Raw genomic sequence first — 18,527 nt, 5'->3', positions numbered from 1 at the left:
CTTTGCTGGTAAGGAGAATAATGAATTGTTATTGGCTGTTGCTAGGGAAATTTGTTAGCCTAATAGAGGCTATTTATGAGTTATATGCTTTGTCCAGAGAAAATTTATAAAAAGTTTAGTTATAAAGTGTGCTTTGGAGAAGTCTGAGGAAGCTTTCCTTTGGGCAAGGATTTCATAGCTAAGTTCCCCAGCAGCCCCCTGGAAGCCTGGCTGTTGATTCCTTGAAGTCATTTCAGACTTTTTAGGTAAATATACATATTTTGAAATGCTCTAACCTTACTGCAACACCATATTTGTGTGTGCATGCTTGAGATTTAATAAGAAAGTAGTTTTAGGTAAAAGCACTCTTGCTTGTATCAATCATTTATCAGATGGATGAGCTATATCCCCATGGATTTATTCCTGACACTACCTGAAGAGAAATAGTTAAGTTACCACTGCGTTGGGTTCTGAAACTCCTGGGTAACACTTTCACTCCCATCTTCAAATGAATCTACTGGCCTCCCAAATATTGAATGACGGTTCTAAAATCCCTTCCTTATGGTTAAAACTCTCCACGATCTTGCATGTTGCTCTCTGATTCTCTCCCCTTTCCTTATCTAATATTCATCTTCTTTCTCCCCCCTCCCTTTTCAGAAGGTCACCTACTGTTGTATATTAGTCTTCTCTTCAACTCTTGCCACTTGGAACAGCATTGCCAAGTGTGTCTCAGTCTCAAAGTTAACGTCTCTTCTCAAACTTTACCTTAAAATACATTCTTTTCTTCTATTATTATCCCCGTGGCCAAATGCTTTTATGTATTCAAATATCTGTACAATGTCATTACCACAGACTTAAGATATTCTACTTGTAGCAAATAATCCTTTTGGATAGAACAATATTTTTTTTCATGCCATCATCATAGAAATGGGAAAGCAGATTTTGTGCCCCAGATAGCACATTTTCATGACAAGTTTGCAAAGACCTTTTATGCCAGTGCATTGTGTAATGTATACCACTGGCTTGCTTTGGATTATTTATCTCTGTAAAGCATTTGGGGATACAGTGACGAAGACACTAAAACTAAAGTTATTATCTGTACCCCACTCTATCATTTGTTGCCTTTTATTCACTAGATCTAATATATGTATTAGGATATATGCTCGTTTGACAACATTTCACCTTGAACAGTCCCTTGATATATGTGTTAACTACTTCTGCGAAACAATCTGTTCTACACTGTATTTAGCAGTGAGTCTCTGGGTTACTTTCCCAGACCTAAAGAAGAGCTCTGTGTAAGGTCATCTCTCCAGCCAACCGTGTTTAGTTCAATAAAAATATTTCCTGACCCATCTTCTCTCGCTAATATTCTGGGACCAATGGCTACAACAACACTACATACAACATTTCCCTGTAGCATTTTTAAGTGGCAGGGGAGACCCAAGAAGCCATTAGTACTATTCAACTTAAAAGCATGCTTAAGGCCACAGAAGAATGAAGCCGTATTTTTGGTATTGGTTTTTGTTCATGGAGAGTACAATGGTAATCATATGAGAAGTCAGTTTAAAAATTGTTAAATGGAGTGTTGTATATGAAAGGAAAGTTACAGTGGGGAGTATAGCTCCCTATTAGATCAGTAAGAGGAGCTGTTCATTGTGACAGACCAGTAGCAACTCTCAGAAGTAGGATGGTGGGTAAGGCAGGAAAAACTGACATGAGAAGGAAATAAAGGGAGTGTCACTAGAGATGCAGGGTGACAACCAGACCCTTCAATTAGACTAGGGAACTTTTCCCCTTTATTGCATTAACTGTTGGATAGTCAGTAAAGCTCTATTCATAGGCGGTTCAAAACAAATCCAAGTTAGGCAAAGCTGAACTCTATACAGATAGCACAGCAAATTCAGAGGTAAAATTTAAGCCAATATATAACGCAAAAACAATTCAGTTTGCTAAGTGGAACATTATGCAACCCACTCATGGCTCCAGTCCAGTCTTCATTTATGAGGTCATCCCTAATTAGTTTAAATAGCTGTGATACCACTCATACTCCCCTTATCTTTCTGTACCTGTCTAGGATATGAGAGAGAGAGACTGGTGAAGGAGTCCCACACACCACGTGCAGTATAATGAACCACTTTTAGCGTGTGCAAACTTATCTACACTTTGCTTCCTTTTGCCTCCAACTACATGCATTCTGTTTTTAGGTCTGCATATTGCAGTATATCATAGTGCACTAGAAATATCAGTCCACTTTTACAGCCAGCACTTGTCCTGCTGGATGCAAAACAACAGAAAAATGAATAGGAGCATTTGGGAGGGCTGTCGGGCTTGGTGAATGCCTATAGAGAGCCAGCACCAACTACACTCTGCCATTGGCTAGATTTCTCAATAGAGCTGCCTTACAATCTGTCATTTTCATTTTTCCAAATTCAGAAATGGGAGGCTTTCTTGGTAAAATGTACCCTAACAGGTTTAAAAAGCCCTCTAAATAATCCACTGCACAGTAAATATGGGTTCTAAGTGTGCTGAATGCTTATGAATGCAATGTTGGGTCCATCAACCCTTACTTATCTTAAAAAAACAACCGGCACTCCCCAAGGTTTTCCTATCACCACTTTGGTCTGGGGTAATTTAACTGTTTAAAAAGGCACTCTGAGAAATCAAATTTAGCTTCAATTTTAACTTTTTTAAGATATAAGAACAACAGAAATGGTTCTACAATAAAAACAAAACAAAACCACCACCAATGACAACAACCTTTCCTTGCAGCAGTGGATGCCCCAACATTACAGCATTAAGAGCCTGAAAGTAAAACAGACTTAAATAATTTCCACCAGCCACGCGCAGAGAGCTGCAAAATGTACATAATTAAATAATGTAAGGTGTTGTTAGCAGCACTGACGAATACATTTCTTTACAATCTATGATTTTTAATCTGACCGTCACTTTAAACATTTTCATTTGGCTGGAACATGGAAGCTTTATAGCAATATAAATATAAACCCTAAGCCTGCCTGGATCAAATTGTCCCACAGAATTATTAGTCATAAGGGGAAATTACAGACAAAGTGTAATATCACAAGTGAATTTCTAATGTCAATTGATGCAATGTAGATATTGGATGATCCCCAAAGGAATACGATCTGAGCAATGATAGACATGTTATTGCTCTGTAGAATTAAAAATACTGTATTCGTGAATGATGCAGAAGCTGATATTTTTTCCTAGATGTACAGAACAATTTAGACAAGAAAAGTTTTATATGCCTGCAAATAAACAAGGGATTGGTTATTTACCAAAGTACTAAAATGCTGCTTTTTCAGATTAATCTCCTGTACATATAAAGTAATTGCTAATAGGAGAAGCACAAGAGGGTAGAAGAAATTTTTACTCAATTAAATTTGCTCATTATGAACCTAAACCTGCCTCAGACAGTGAAACAACCTGGTAGTAATTGCTGTCCATAGAATCTTACTTGGAGAGCAACTATGAATGATCAGCAAGAATGTGCCTAGACAACTCCTCCCCCAGTCCTGCCAGGAAAAGGAGTAAAAGGACAGCCAGAGGTAACTATATAGCCATGATTCAAAGAACATGTTAAACAAGGTCCAGACATCTCTGACTCCTAATTGCTGTCAGCATAAACCAAGACACATCTGAGTCACAAAACACAAAAACAGCAGATCTCTTCTGGAAAGACCATTCCATTGAAATTCTAGGTAAAAGCCCAATCAACATAATCAAAATTGAATTTGGTAGCTTAATAGTTCAATTCAGCTTAACCAAGTCTTTTCCTAAACACTCACTTCTTCCAGGAGGCCGACAAATACCAACTATATCAGTTACCCTCTCCTCTCTCCATTTCACAATAATTACTCCTGGGGGGGATTCTGCACCAAAAAAAAATAAAAATTGTGCATACAATATTTTAAAATTCTGCAAATTTTATTTGTCAAAATAACAGTTTCAATTATTTTGGTAATTTATTTCAAAATACCTGTCAGCAAGTATGCCTCTAACACCCCCCCCCACACACACACACACACCAATTCCCCCAGGAACAGAGAGTTAAAGAAACGCTTGTGGCAACCCAGTTCCTGTTTCTCTGCCCCTGAGGACAGCTGGAGTATAGGAAGGGGACACACTCACACCCTCCTCCCCCAGAGCTCACAACGGTAAATAGGTTGAGAACCATTGGGTTAAACAAAGGCAATCTAATCCCCTCCTGGCTCTGGAAACATGCTCTGATTATCCTTACCCTAGTCAAACAAATTACTGCTAAATAATGGCAGAAGGACATTTTATTATCCAATACCAGATGGAAGAGCTAACCAACCTCCTATCAATGGAAGGTATGAAACTAGGGTTTCCAATTTTGGTTGGATGGATTCCTGGAGATTTCATCACATGACATAATCTTTAATTAAAGATTAATCTTTAATTCCTGGAGACCCCAGGGCAATCCTGGAGGGTTGGCAACCCAAAATGAAACTCTCCCAATGGGACAAGAGGAGTTTCAAACCTGAGAAAAACAAGATGATATTAGGCAAACCACACACTACAACACAAATGCCATCTGTTTCTCATACATTCTCCCCCTTCTTTCCTTTTTTGCTTTATCATAAACACATTTTCTAACATTGTATCTTTCAAATGATGTTTTGAATGGTGTGTGTGTGTGGTCAGTAGAGTAGACAGACCTGGAAGTACTAATGTGTTTGATATCTAGAACAACTAAGAAAAAAATTAGCATGCTTTCTAGTCATGTTTTCCACCTAGCAAGGCTTTCCTAAGGCGCCCATTGTCATCTTGTACATTGTCAATTATTTTTTCTTGCCTTAAGATATACTTTTGAAATATCAGATACATTGTTTATACAAGCCTCTCCTCTCAAACACATTACAGTAAGTGATTTCCATTTTCATTTCCTGGATCTGTGCAGTTCTGAGAAGTCTACATATAGCAGGAGTGCAGTAGTGTCACGACTGGGGTGTGGGTGGTCAGGCCTAATGGCTGGAGCAAGAATCAGGCTTAGTGGTTAGAGCAGGAGTTGGGAGTCAGGAACCAGAACGATGGGTTGGAGCCAGAGTCAGAAGCAAGCAGGAAAGCGAGACTGGAGCAGACTGGACTCGGACAGGAACAAGGCAGTGTCATGGCTGGGAATAGGGTGACCAGATGTCCCCATTTTATAGGGACAGTCCTGATATTCAGGACTTTGTCTTATATAGGTGCCTATTACCCTCCACCCCTTGTTCTGATTTTTCATACTTGCTGTCTGGTCACCCTAGCTGGGAACCAGGAAAGCACAAGAGTGATTGCTGCTGCAGGCACACACACTGAACAGCCAACGACTTGCTGTTGCTCAATGACCTTAAAAGCAGGCCTAGGAGCTTCCTTCAACCAGTCAGGCAGTCTGGTCAATCAGGTGCTAATACCCTAACCCAGCTGACCTCTTTAATCTGGCTGGAGGCTGAGCTAGCTGGTCCTCAGGCTCAGTTGAAGGAGCTCATGCCTAACAAGGAGGAGTACTCAAGTGATTAGCTAGGTTAACAGAGTGGGCTTGGGAAAGGCCAAGACTGCCAATTCGTGACAAAAAACTGAAGCAGGTAAAAATAAATAATAAATAATTTGTATTGCCTGGTTCATTCTAGACTTTCTCAAAACACTTTTTTGGGTGCATCGTCACTGCAGAGGTAATGCCAGACTCTTACCCAAGTTTTAGCCCAACCCCCTGTCCTGCCCCATCTACATACAAACATTTTCCCGGTTTTGGAGGTGCTTTAAGCCTGGGCTACCTTATTCAGTTGTTGGAGGAAGGAGAAGGGGAAGATATATAGAGCCCAGTCTCTGCTTTAACTTGGACTGTAATCCACGTGTTGCAGTGAGTGATTCAGACTAAATCATTGGAGTACTGATAGTTATCCAGTGCCTTTTCATATTGCCCCCTGAAAGACAGACAAATTGTTCCAGAATTGACTGGGAAAGAATCAGTATGTCCCAGCACAAATAACCATGGGCTTTGCCCTCAGACACACACAGGTGAGTGCAGAAACAGTGAGGACACAGTGACACAGGTAGAGGTTTGCTGGGGGGATACTTATACCTGGACTAGGCGTCCTTGGGTGCTGATCACCCTGGCTAATTCTGCAGTGCTGACTCACCCACGCTTAACAGCAATTTGTATTAAAAAATATCCAGTATTGGTCATGGTCGAGCATGAATGGCAATTGTGCACACAAACTGTAATACAACAATTGTGAAGATATGAGTATACAATGGGTGTATCTTTGGATGTATGATACACAAACATACTATTTCCATTCCAGCAATATGAAATATTTCAGATAACTACAATAAGTTTTAAAAGTAGCTTATTAAACTCTGATTTGTTCATGAAAATGACCCCACAACTAAAATATTTCTATACTGGACATAAGTCTGAAAAAAATTAACAATGTGATTAATTTGACATTTAAGAGTGTACTGTTCTAACACAACTGGCGTAGTCATTTACAGAAATTTCAGTCACTGTGAATTTTCAGTCCTGTTTCCATTGATTTGAATGGCAAATGGAATCAGGATCACCACATTACATGTCTAAAGAATGGAGATATTGTATTTTCTTGCCTTCTTTTTTTAAACCACACTAAAAGCACCTGGAGACATTCTAAGAATGATGACAGACATCAGGTAAAATCCTGAGTACTCATCTCAAGAAAATGTGTCAATCCCTTAAATAACATGAAGCACAAATAAGCAGGATTACAGCTGTGCCAAATGCCAATATGTTGACATTATACTTAAGGAACAGATGTCCTGATGTTTTTGAATGAGGAAGTTTGAAAGGAACCTGTCTATAACCAGTGAGATCTTTAAAATTCAGGTTTCCAGCCATCTCCCTAGTGACTATTGATCTTTGATGAGGGAATGGGTAGCTTCCTGCAACTGAATTCAGTAAAGAAGGTTTTAGAAGTTAAAATAGGAATTAGGTTTGTCATGTCTTGGAGCACCACTGCTTTGGAGTATGAATTCTGTAAATATTCTACTAAGCACATCAGCACTCAAGGATCTGCCCCAAACACTTTGTCGGAGGCAAATCTATTCAGATGATGTAAGGATTTGGCAGTTAGTGGGTGCCCAGCTGGCTAAGTTTAGAGACATTTATAAACAAGAGATATGGTTCCGACAACATATAGCTACTTAAAACCCACATTGTAAAGTGTACATCTTACATTATTAATGATATAGTCCCATAAGGGGGTGACCTCAATGTGATGATGCCAAAAATTAATGATAATGTCTGCCACATAAGACAAAGAAGAATCTTCCAATTCCTATATGGATCAAACAACTGGACAAGTGAAAGGGATTAATTAACAGCTGCTCAGAGCAGTGCTGTATTTCCCTTTACCTCATCCCTTCCCCTAGTCTCTCAGTCATGGACTACAAATACTAACCCCCCTCTCCCTCCCTCCACACATCAGTCTGAATATCCCAAAGTGTCTCGAAACAATGATACACCTACCTTGAGTCTTCCCATATTGCCCTCCCAATGTAACTCAATCCTGGAGCACCATGATTTAGTATAACTGTGAGGAGGCACTTCAGTTTACTCACCTATTCACTACCATTGCTGTTTGTCCTACAGTAGTTCCTGGAGACCCCAAATTAGATCCTATCATGTTAAGTGCTGTATATACATGTAGTATGAAAAAGTGCTTGCCCTGCAGAGCTTACAATCTAAATAGACAAGACAGAGAAAGGCTGAGAGGGAAAAAGAGGCACAGAAGGGTTAAGTGACTTACCCAAGGTCACAAAGTCAGTCAGTGACAGAGCTGGGGATAGGACCCCCCCCCCAAGTCTCCTGAGCCTCAGTCCTTTCCTGCCTGATAAAAAGTGTCACGGTACCCACCTATAACCAAAATAGCTAATGCCTCATTCACAGAAGGAATCTTCCCTTTTGTCAAAATTCAGGGCAACTGCACCTGCATTGCCCCTCTGTGGTTCACCAAGGGCACTCACTTTTAGGCCTCTGCTCCCAGCTGTCCCCTCACCTAGGGAGAGACCTACATTTCCCTCCCTCCTGACTGGGATTTTTCCAGGCTGCACAGTTCTCTGCCTATACTGTGATACTGCAAGCAAGCCAGAATGTCTCAACAGGCCAATGTCTGCACTTTGCTCTCTCTTCAAAGGCTATGAACAACTATAATTACCAGTAGAGTTACCACACAGCTCTCTCTGAGCAAGCACATTTACTCTTAAGGTGCAAGCATTGCAGAGAAAACATAAAAAGCAGAAGGTTACCAGCGGTCAGCCAGCAGTCTTATGGATCCGCAGTAGGCCTTAGTTATATGAGCCTTTATTACCTCCCACCTGGATTATACCTGTAATATATATGGGCATGAAGCCATCAACCGTTAAGAATCACCAACTCAGACAGAAAGCTGCAGCACATCTCTTCAGTGACATGGGCTACAGTGAGCACATCAGATCTATCCTCTTCTCTCTACACTGGCTTCTCACAGAATATGAAGTCAAGTTCAAAGTCTGAGTCCTTATCTTCAGGGCCCACAATGTCCTGGGTCCAACATGTCTAAAATATTGCCTAAAGGTCTAGGATGGAGGCCATGGCTGACAATTCTGCTCCTCTAGAACAAAGGAACTTTCCACCATGAGGGTAAAGTTCAATTATATAGGAGACAGAGCTTTCTTGGGGGGCAAGTACACACTATTCTCCCTCTGGAGAGATAACGAGAGAGAGAACAAACCACACATGACAGACACAGTTTTGGAAGGCACTCTATAGACGGGGCCTAGACGGTCTCTATTCACTCCTTGGCCTCTTTACTGAGTTTGTCGACATGGAGACCAACTCTGACTCTTCTTTGTGATGTTGACACCAATCTATTAGAAACCCATTTCCTCTTGCTTGTCAGTCTTTAAAAAGTGGACCAAAGGCACAGGCAGTTTTTTCCATGCATTATGTAAGTCGATTATCTCAGATAGTGTAAACATTTTTGATACGAAGTAAAACTGAAAAGGCATCTGGAACAGGGAACCCTGCCTATTTTTTGTGTTAAAACATGGAATAAGACGTTCACTTCACTAGCACCAGGCTCCCTTTCAGACTGCTGAAACCTTGAAATTGTTCGGAGGGCTCTATTTACCTGTTCTGCACCATGCTCATTGCCATCCAGTCCGAAGGGTAAACATTCTTTCCTATGAGATCTTTAAACATGATGAATGTTTCCATCAAAAAGTCCTAGAACAACAAAACACAATACAACTATGATTTTATATCCTGCAGACTTCATATTCCAAAGCCGACTCTCTGCACTGTGGAAAGCATCAAAGGAGAGGGCTCCATCCTGTTCCCACTGAAGTCAATCGCAAAGCTATCAATGACATCAATGGCAGTGGAATTGGGACGAAAATCATGTAAAAATAGCAGCTGTGGGCTAGAAATAAAAGTTAAAGGCAGATTACACTGAGCTCTTGAGCAATGATAAGCCATAGATGAATGGACAGAAAAACAATTCACAGTAAACAGCATTAAATTTAGGCACTTGGGAGTAGAATTGTTGAAGAGTTGTTTACCATTTAGAAGAGTCATCGCTTAGAAAACTTGAATTTTTTTTTAATTTAGCAATTTTTCAAAATACACATTTCTAAAGATAGAGTGCAAGTTATATTCAGAAATTATTCATATACACTTATAAATACACACAACCATTCATACAAAAAACAACAAAACCAAACCACTTCTCTTTTCTAAAGAACACTTACCAAAGAGACAGAGGTTATTGCAATATAATCATTAACACAATTATTCGATCATTAAGTGTTTGCATATATGGAGGTTTACCCCCAAGGTTTCTGTAATGAGCTTTAAGAGGCAGCTACTGAACTGTGAGGCCAATCACTCAAAGTGCCAACAACTCCCACTGGTACCACATAAGTGGCACTCAGCAGAAGATTTGGCTCTTTCTTAACAGTCAAATTGGTTAAGGGTAACCAAATGAACAATGTCTCTGAACAGCATAATACGGAAACAATTTTTTTATCACCATGATTGTCAGGACATTACTTTTATGCTATTGAGGAAAAATGAAGTGTTAACAAATCAATATATTTAAAAAGCAGAAAAAATAAGCATAATGACATAAGTTTTTACAATTCTTTCCTGTTGACTTGCTCAAGTAGATTAGGGATTACCGCACTACATAGACTTTGGTAAAATTGCTAAATGTAGGCTGCTTCTGAGCACCCGAAGTGCCTGGAAGATGACAATACACCAAAATATCCCCATGTTACTAGGTAGTCTGACTCATTTGGAACATTGCAAAAAATAAGACTAGCTGGGCTTGGATCTGCCATGATCTGCACCATTTGAACTCTCTGACAATACATGGGTCTGAAAAGCAGCTGGATCTGGCAATCTGAGAATTTTCCAAGAGGAGTTTTCAGCTGGCAAAAAAACTGGTCTTATCCAGCACCTGCACCACTGCCTACATCTGTCCATGGGTGCAAGGAGTGTTTCAACAGCAGGGAGGAAAAGGAAAGGGGTGTGGTCACAGAACTGCTGTAATCATTTATGGAATGGTATCAACTGGTGCATGTTAGAGCAGCTCCTAGGCACTTCTAACCTAAACTGGAGCAAACCCAGCTGCACCATGAGAATCAGACAATTGTAGCTACTCAGCATAAAAACACAATCTGGGTCAACAATGGAGTTTTTAATGGAGATAAAGAGGAGAGAGAATTGGGACCAAAGTCCTGTAAAATAACAGTTGTAGGCTGGAAATAAAAGTTAAAGACCCATTACACTGAGCTGTTGAGCAAAAAATAAGTCATAGATGAACGGATAGAAAAAAATCACAGTCGAAAGCATATTAATTTAGACACTTTGGAGAAAAATTGTTGAAGAGCTGTTTACCATTTAGCAGAGTCATCTCTTAGCAAACTATCTAACAAACCTCCCCAACACGTAGGGAAGACAAAAAAGGCAAAACAATGATCTACCTACACCAGCAACACCTATATCTTTCACGCTTCTGACTGAGGTAGTATCCAACCCCTGGTATCATTCAAGCACTCTTCAGGTCAGAAGTAAACTTGCAGGGACTATGGGGCAAGAGATATATACAACAAATGTGTATCAGCCTTTTGATGATACTCCATATTTAGAAATAATGTCTAGTATTTGGTAAAACCATCTGTTCTTCTTAAACAATTGTGGCTACTAGAATCAAGTGTATGAGTAGTTCAGTGCAGAATATGAAGTATTTGAGAGCCATTTGTCTATTTGCCAGCTTTAAATGTGGATACTTTGTACTTACCACTAGCTCTGAACTTGTCTGAAAGGTTTCAATGTAAAAGGAGTAATGTTGGTTGTCCATTTGGTTTAAGATTGCTGTCATGCATGCCACAAAATGACTCTAAAATAGAAAAAGAAAAAAACTGTAAGGAACTGCACTTCTAAACTGTAGATTTAGAAGGAAATTAAAATAATGGATTATATCCTGCAATGCCAAATCACTAGATCACTAAAAACGAACAAAACCTGTGCCAGCCCAAATGTGAATTTTCAAAAGGTAAGAAGTGCTTCTCACTGTGTATACATTGTGAAATATGCTTAACAATAACTTACAACTGGCAATACTGAGAATACTACTCTAAGCAACTTTCTTCGTTGAAAAAGTGGTATCACTCTTAAGAGAACTCCTACAGGACATGACTTCGTATGTGGTTTAAAATTCCTAAAAATAATGTTATATTCCATAGGACTTGTGCATAACAGATTAATAGAAAATGAAAACTTTGTATAAGATCCTTTTGAATATTCATAAAAAATAATTATATCCCTGCTACAGAATTCTTCAGGAAGGATATGAAAATCTAAAAAAAGAGAGGATATTTGCTTAAATTTTTTAGACTTTTCAAGTACCTTCTGTTGAACCCTGTAAAATGTATATAGGATCCAACTGTTTTCATCCCTATTAAATTCTGTAAAACTATATTCTTCTGAATTTTAAAACAGAATTGAAATAAAATGGAAAGTGACTTATAATCTTAGGTTTCCATTTCCTTTTACAGAAGTGCTTCTTATTTGGCAAATCTTCAGGATACAGGGGTAAGGCTAAATGACTAAAGTTTCCCTTTGAGGAACAAAGTATCTCTTCCTATTGATGCTTTTTATCTTGAAAAAATTACAACAATTATTTTGATAATGAGCCAACTCAAAATAATCTCTGGATTTCTCTAAAAGAAAAACAATATGAAGCAGAGGCAAGCCTAGAAAATAACTGTTTTCTGACAGATTTACTCAAAACTTTGTATTTGATAAGTTTACAAGTGAGTCCCTGATGTTTCCAACCAGAAGTTCATTTCTAATTTGTACTGATTTTGGGAAATCAGATTCCTCTCTTAATTCTGATTGACTTTATATTTTGTTACCATCATAAATTCAACAAGATCACACATTACTGTAAAGTATCAGCTGCAGTTTATCCCACCCAACCATTTTGGCTACTACTTATTGCAAAAAAAGGAAGCCTTTCTTAACTTCAGGTTATGGCCACTAGAGGTCTTTTACTTTCATATGATAGCTGCTGCTCAGTTTGTACTGCTTTTTTATTTATTCCTACGTGAGCAGATCCAGTACAGTTCTTGCATATAAACAGTGAAAATTTCAATATAAAGGAGTTATTATACCTTATTTTGGAGTAACATTAGTGCTAGCCAGAACCTTGCCTACTATGTAAGACTAAGAAGATACATTTTCTGCGGGTAATCCCAAAGCTTTCAGGTAAGGATTTGTATGGTTTTGGTTACCGATGCTCTTCAAAAAGAAAATGCTGATTTTATGTCCTACAGTAGTTTACTTTTACAGGTATTGCTCAAATTAGACTCTTTTGTGAACTAAAATCCACAACTGCCAGGAATAGCAAGCTGCAGTGGGTGCAGTGGTGAGACTGTTAATTTTTTCCACTGATTTTAAATTTGAAAGAAATAACTGCCAACACAAATTACAGAATATTACACACACAAAAGCATGTGTTGTATTTTTCTCCTTAAGAAGCTTCAAGAGATGCTACAGGATGTGTTTTCTCCCAAGAATTTGAAGTAACCATTTGCTGAGATAAGCACTCTCTGTACTAGACTCTAGTCGATGTACTATCTTGCTGTTCAGCCAAAATGACTTTAAGAATGTTAATTTATTTGTGGCAACTTTTAAAATCTGTCTAGCAGTATCTAGTATTACAGTCTAGCATGAGTGCATGAGCTTAGTAACTTGTAAATGGGAATTGTGGAAATTAACAGAGGACATATGTTGGTTAATGAAAGCAGTTCTGCTACCAATAAATATCACAGTTTTGTTAGACAGTTTCTGGCAGCAAACCTGTCAACTTTCACAGCAGTGTGACTGACTGATATACAAAATGGAAGGTGCCAGCACAGCAGGTTTGCTGTCAAAAATCCGACCCCCCCTCCACTTCCCAATATCATGTTAAGGCTGAACGGTATATTAAATGTATATTGGTACTGGATACTAACTTTGTGTATGACCTTTAATCATTTACATGTAGCAACCTTGAGTATTATAATTAACCACTTGATTTCTTATGTTGAAAACTTGCTCTCACCCCTCTCCAAAAGCCAGCAGGAAACAGGTATAGCCTCTCATTTCACAAGTGCTCAGGCATTCTCAACATCAGCATTCTCACACTGTTAGAACTTAAGTATACTTCACAATTCTGTCAACAACTCTATGTGTATTCATCTAAATTATCCTACATTGTCTAAGAATCTTATAATATTTAAGAGCCATTAACTGCTTCATAATAAAGTAAACTCCACAAGTTAACCAATCAGTTTTTAAATTCACTTAGTATGTTTATAACTTGGGCATAAGACATTTGGAATCAGGAACCTCCTGCAAACATACTAGTTGACTGTGATGATAAGTTTCTTTTTTAAAGCAGCACTGTATGTAGGGAACTGAATATTTAAATACAAATACAAAAGTTTCAGAGAAGATGAAGTTATTCAAATAAAGTTGACAAGCCATTTCAGCTGTGCTTAGCCTTGTTAAGATATATCTAATGAATCCCAGCAGAGATGTATGATTGAAACTAGGTCAAACATGTGTAAAAATAAGTGTAATCACAGTGAACACTTGACTGATGAAGGAATACTTAAAATGATGTTAACAGGAAGATTTTTTGCTTAGAATACATTATTATGAAGAGATGCAATAAATCACATATATTAATTTACCACCTTCATGCACAGAAACATCTTCACACCAGACTGACAATATAACTTCTTAACAAAGCAGTGTCCATTAACCAAATAATTAACAACATTATATCATTAGCAGGAACAAAAAGCATCACTAGGTTGTCAAAGGGCAATGAGATACAGATGAGGAAACCCACTCTTCCAGTAAACACGCAAAACTCCTGTACAGTAAACACCATGATCCATCAAACTTTAAAGAACTGTAGAGTGTGTCTTGCAGCCTTAGTACAAATACTGCAAAGTGTAAGCTAAAAAGAAACTACCCTATTTACAGATTTAGTATAAACAAACCACATCATCAATGATAAGATATTCAATCAAGAAATCAAATGTGGCTTTGTAAGCCTTGGAGAGGGGAGGTGTCTATTTGCCCCATTTCCACTAAAGTCAATGCCCATGGGCTGCATGTGTAGCACTGATAGAAAAAGCAGCATTAAGTGTTAGGATCATAGGAGAAAGATGACAAACTTCAGCCCTAGCAACCCTAATCCCAGCATACTTTATCATACCAAATGGTGACAGATTGCTGTAGTAACTTCAAATAATGTACAAGAACCCCAAGCAATAATAAAACAAAAACACTAGAGAAAAAATAGCAAATAGTGTAGAATGAAACTATCCTTCAATATTAATCTAGTGTAAGTTAAACATTTACTTAATTATTTTGTGGGTATTTTTTACATGCTGGGATGTGTGCACATGGAGTGAGGGTGGAAGGTTCATGTGGCCAATTAAACAGTTATCCTCATGTGTCACAATATATGTCCATAGTTTAAATGTGTGAAACCCACATACATGTCAACAAAAAGCAATGAAAATAAAATTTAAATACTAATGCTCTAACGCTTTTGAAAGGCAGTAGTTAAAGACATACCATGAGCAGAATATTTAAAGCTTTAAACTATTACTTTTATCTAAAAAGAGTACAAACAGTTAACAGTAAGTCAACGGGTCTACCTGATGTCTCAAAAGGCATAATTGGAATAATATTTATGTGTTTATAATATATATAAATAATAAATAAACAATTTACTTCTCAGTAGTGGGTGATGTGCTCACACTACATATTGAGTCTGAGCTAATTTTCACAGTGCAAATCAGACATACATTAACTCAGCTGAAATCAATGGAGTGGAGTGCAAAACTGGTATAAGTATGACCCATAGTTTGTGAAGTCTGGAAAGTGCTTTGGGAACTTTCTGGGTAACAGGTATTATACAAACATAAGTCAGATCATTAATATACATAAGAGCATTTTTTGTAATCTGAATATGGCTCACAATGTTAAAAATCACCTCCATATTAGCAATTCCTGTTTTGTAAAAATGTACTATAGAAAGACCTTCTGGGCATTCATGAAACGAGTGAATAATCTCACCTGCGTAGGGTCATGAGCATATGCACAACATGACAATTACTGTAAATAAAAGCTAAGGAATGCACTGTGATGCCCTTTAGAGTGACAGTAGTTCAAAGCTTTTTTGCACACATAGTAACACTTACAGTGCTTCAGGAAAGAAATGTACCCTCAGACCTCTAGTGCATGCCTATATTGATACAGATGGTAACACAACACTTTATCATATTATGAAAAACCTTGAACAGCAGCATTTTGTGCTCAAAAAGGTATAAACTGAATTTCAAGTGGTGAATCAGATATTCCTTAGGTAGTAGTTTTGTGTCTTCTCAAAGGAATATAATTCACCTCCAAGCCACATGCTCTCCTGTACTCCTCCAAGCCATGCGCCCAGGTATAAAGGCCTAGACCAAAAATATAAAAATTGTAATAGGCTGTTATGTAACAGCCTATTGTGCTGATCAAATGTGTACCCAGTGTCTGAAATTTGGAAACTGATCCACCCCACATACCTTTCTCACAGCTTGTCATTGAATATTTGGGGGGTGAAGGGGTAGTTATTTTTTGTTTACAATAAAGTAGATCCATCCTCTGCTGTACTAAGTTTGAGGTTCTATTTTTACATTTATGTTTGATGTCTTATAGTTCATTGGACCTGTCTTCTTGTATTTTATAGATGACTAAACCAAAGCCTTGGTACTCTATTTGCACATCTTACTGACAGCTTTTCGTTTCTGATTAAAAACATCCCAGTCTGCTGTATTCTTGTTTCACTGTTTACATTCCATAGTAGCTAAAATTTAGTACAGCCTAGAGTTTAGTTGAACATAAGAGGACAATTACCTAAATACTGGATTAATTAATGGAAAAATGTGAGTAATTTTACAACAGAAATTATATGGGAATAAAAGCAGCCTCTCAGATTTAAAAGTCTATTAAAGGTTATACAATTAAGGCTGTCTCAAAATTGTTCCTTTAAGGCTAATGCAGATATAATGATAGCGTAGTATTTCTCCAGAATACAGAAGTATTATGCAGTGCTACAAGCCTTGATCTTACAATTATCTGTGGGGGGTCTAAACAACATTTCAAGCACCTCCCATCCCACAAAAGTGGTATTTTTTCTCTACAGTCTAATTTTTTGTGTGCATGTTCAGCACTAGAATCACCCTCCATTCTCCCTGCCCAGCATTTTCCAGGGTAAAATCTAACAAGGAGCATGACTGCATTGTAAATGATTTATCGCGTAAGTATATTTATTGGGCCAGATTTTGTCCTCATTTACACTAGTGCAAAACAGTGAAGAACCAGTGGATAGAATCTGTCCCATTACATTGTACAGAACAGATTTACATAGTGACCTCCTTAGATGATACATCTGCATGCACATAAAGTATAGTATATATTCTTTATCTACTTTCCAATGGCAGAGCAATCATCTACAATGAACAGTCACTGCACCGGAAGATTCACTGCATGGTTTCCACTTTATTCTGTCCAAAGCACAGCAGCTAAAATCACCTGTAACCTACTGCCTGGACCACATCTGCTTTGTACACAAAACCCTCCATTGGCTTCCTCTCATCTGCTATATCAAATTAAAGCTTTCCTCCTCACCTTCAAGTATCTGTGCAATTCTACTCTTGCTTACATAGCTGCTCTCATTTCTTACCACACCTCCCTAATCACTCTACTACAATTACCTTCTTCTCCCATACCTGCTTTCATGCCTTCTTCCAGGCTGCTTTAGATATCTGACATGAACTTCCTATCTAGTGCAACAGGCAACCATCCTTTCAAAATCTCCAAGTTCACCTGAGGAGGCAGGGAGCTTATGTCCATTAGCTTCATCTTTGGAGCTGTGATTCTTTGTACTCATTCCACCTTGGGCCAGGCCTGACCAGTTAAGGACCAGTGGGCTAGCAGGGACATGGCTAACTTAATAATAAACCCATTATAAGTTCCTTACTCTTTTATCCAGGGCTGCCATTCTACTACACTCACCTCCAAATTAAAGATAACTAGCAGGTTAATATTCTGCGGAAACTGTAAAAGCACAAAATACAACTATACAAAGAAACTATTTTAAATGCTCCTAATTCGAGTTTATTTTAGTGCAAATTAAGTCATTTTCCTGTAGTGAAGTACAGCCACTTTCTTGCAGAAAAAGGGGTTGGAAGCTGGTCTGGGAATTAGAAAGGGAGGGAAGTAGCAGTGGGAGTGATCTGGAATGAAGGGTAATATACAACAGTAAAAAGAGCTGAAAGGAAACAGCACACTGAAAATTTGCTACAAAAAGAAACACCAGTAGAGATAAGAGAAGTCTGCAGCAAAGCCAAGTGTAATCATCTATAGAGCAGCAATTTAGTTTTTGTTTTCCTTCTGAAATACACAGGAACAAAGATGTGATTACATAAACAAGCTTGAGGTGGCATCTTTTATCTTTGTGTAGTCCTCTACAGTAGCTTTCCAGATATTGCGAAAGTCTTAAACAGCAGCTTCATTTATTTAAAACAAAACTAACTCCTGCATTCCAAGAAGTCAATCACCCTTTAATCAGTTTTATTCTCTTTCAGCTAAACTGACTGCACACAACAGCAGGAAAAATCAAATTAAAAACTGAAGTGCACACACACAGATAGGCTTAATATAAATCTACCCCTGAATTCTCAAAGCAGTACATAGGGCTTTATCAAAATATCTCCCAATACACTCAGTGGAAATTGAACAACTCTGAAAATTTTTCCCCCACCTTTAATTTTTTTGCAAAGAAAATGTGAATCAATATACATTATATTTCTGAAAATTCTGGAATCAATAGCACAAAACTTCAACCACATCTAGCAAAATTTTTGAATTAGTTCTATGGTGACCTCAAAGAATTCCA

The 18,527-nt window shown here is 38.1% G+C and overlaps 2 protein-coding genes across 4 annotated transcripts in view; one reads left to right on the top strand and one right to left on the bottom strand.

Annotated features, from left to right (window-relative positions):
* Window positions 1–18,527, bottom strand: part of DOCK2 (dedicator of cytokinesis 2) — a 488,728-nt gene that overhangs the window by 131,515 nt on the left and 338,686 nt on the right. For both annotated transcript variants that reach the window (XM_048861500.2, XM_075131370.1), the window contains exons 28-29: window positions 11,319–11,417; window positions 9,147–9,241 (exon numbers count right to left, since the gene is read on the bottom strand). In XM_048861500.2, coding sequence (XP_048717457.1) covers window positions 9,147–9,241; window positions 11,319–11,417 — 194 coding nt within the window. The remainder of the gene's footprint in view (window positions 1–9,146; window positions 9,242–11,318; window positions 11,418–18,527) is intronic.
* The window catches only part of INSYN2B (inhibitory synaptic factor family member 2B), a 116,588-nt gene continuing 110,654 nt past the window's right edge, over window positions 12,594–18,527 (top strand). For both annotated transcript variants that reach the window (XM_048861501.2, XM_075131371.1), the window contains exon 1: window positions 12,594–12,787. The gene's annotated coding sequence lies outside the window, so the exon portion shown is untranslated. The remainder of the gene's footprint in view (window positions 12,788–18,527) is intronic.

The sequence above is a fragment of the Caretta caretta genome, chromosome 8 (assembly GCF_965140235.1).
Source record: "Caretta caretta isolate rCarCar2 chromosome 8, rCarCar1.hap1, whole genome shotgun sequence".
NCBI classification, from domain to species: Eukaryota; Metazoa; Chordata; order Testudines; family Cheloniidae; genus Caretta; species Caretta caretta.
Note: the sequence above shows the minus strand (reverse complement) of the source record. Positions and strands in the feature narration are given on the sequence as shown.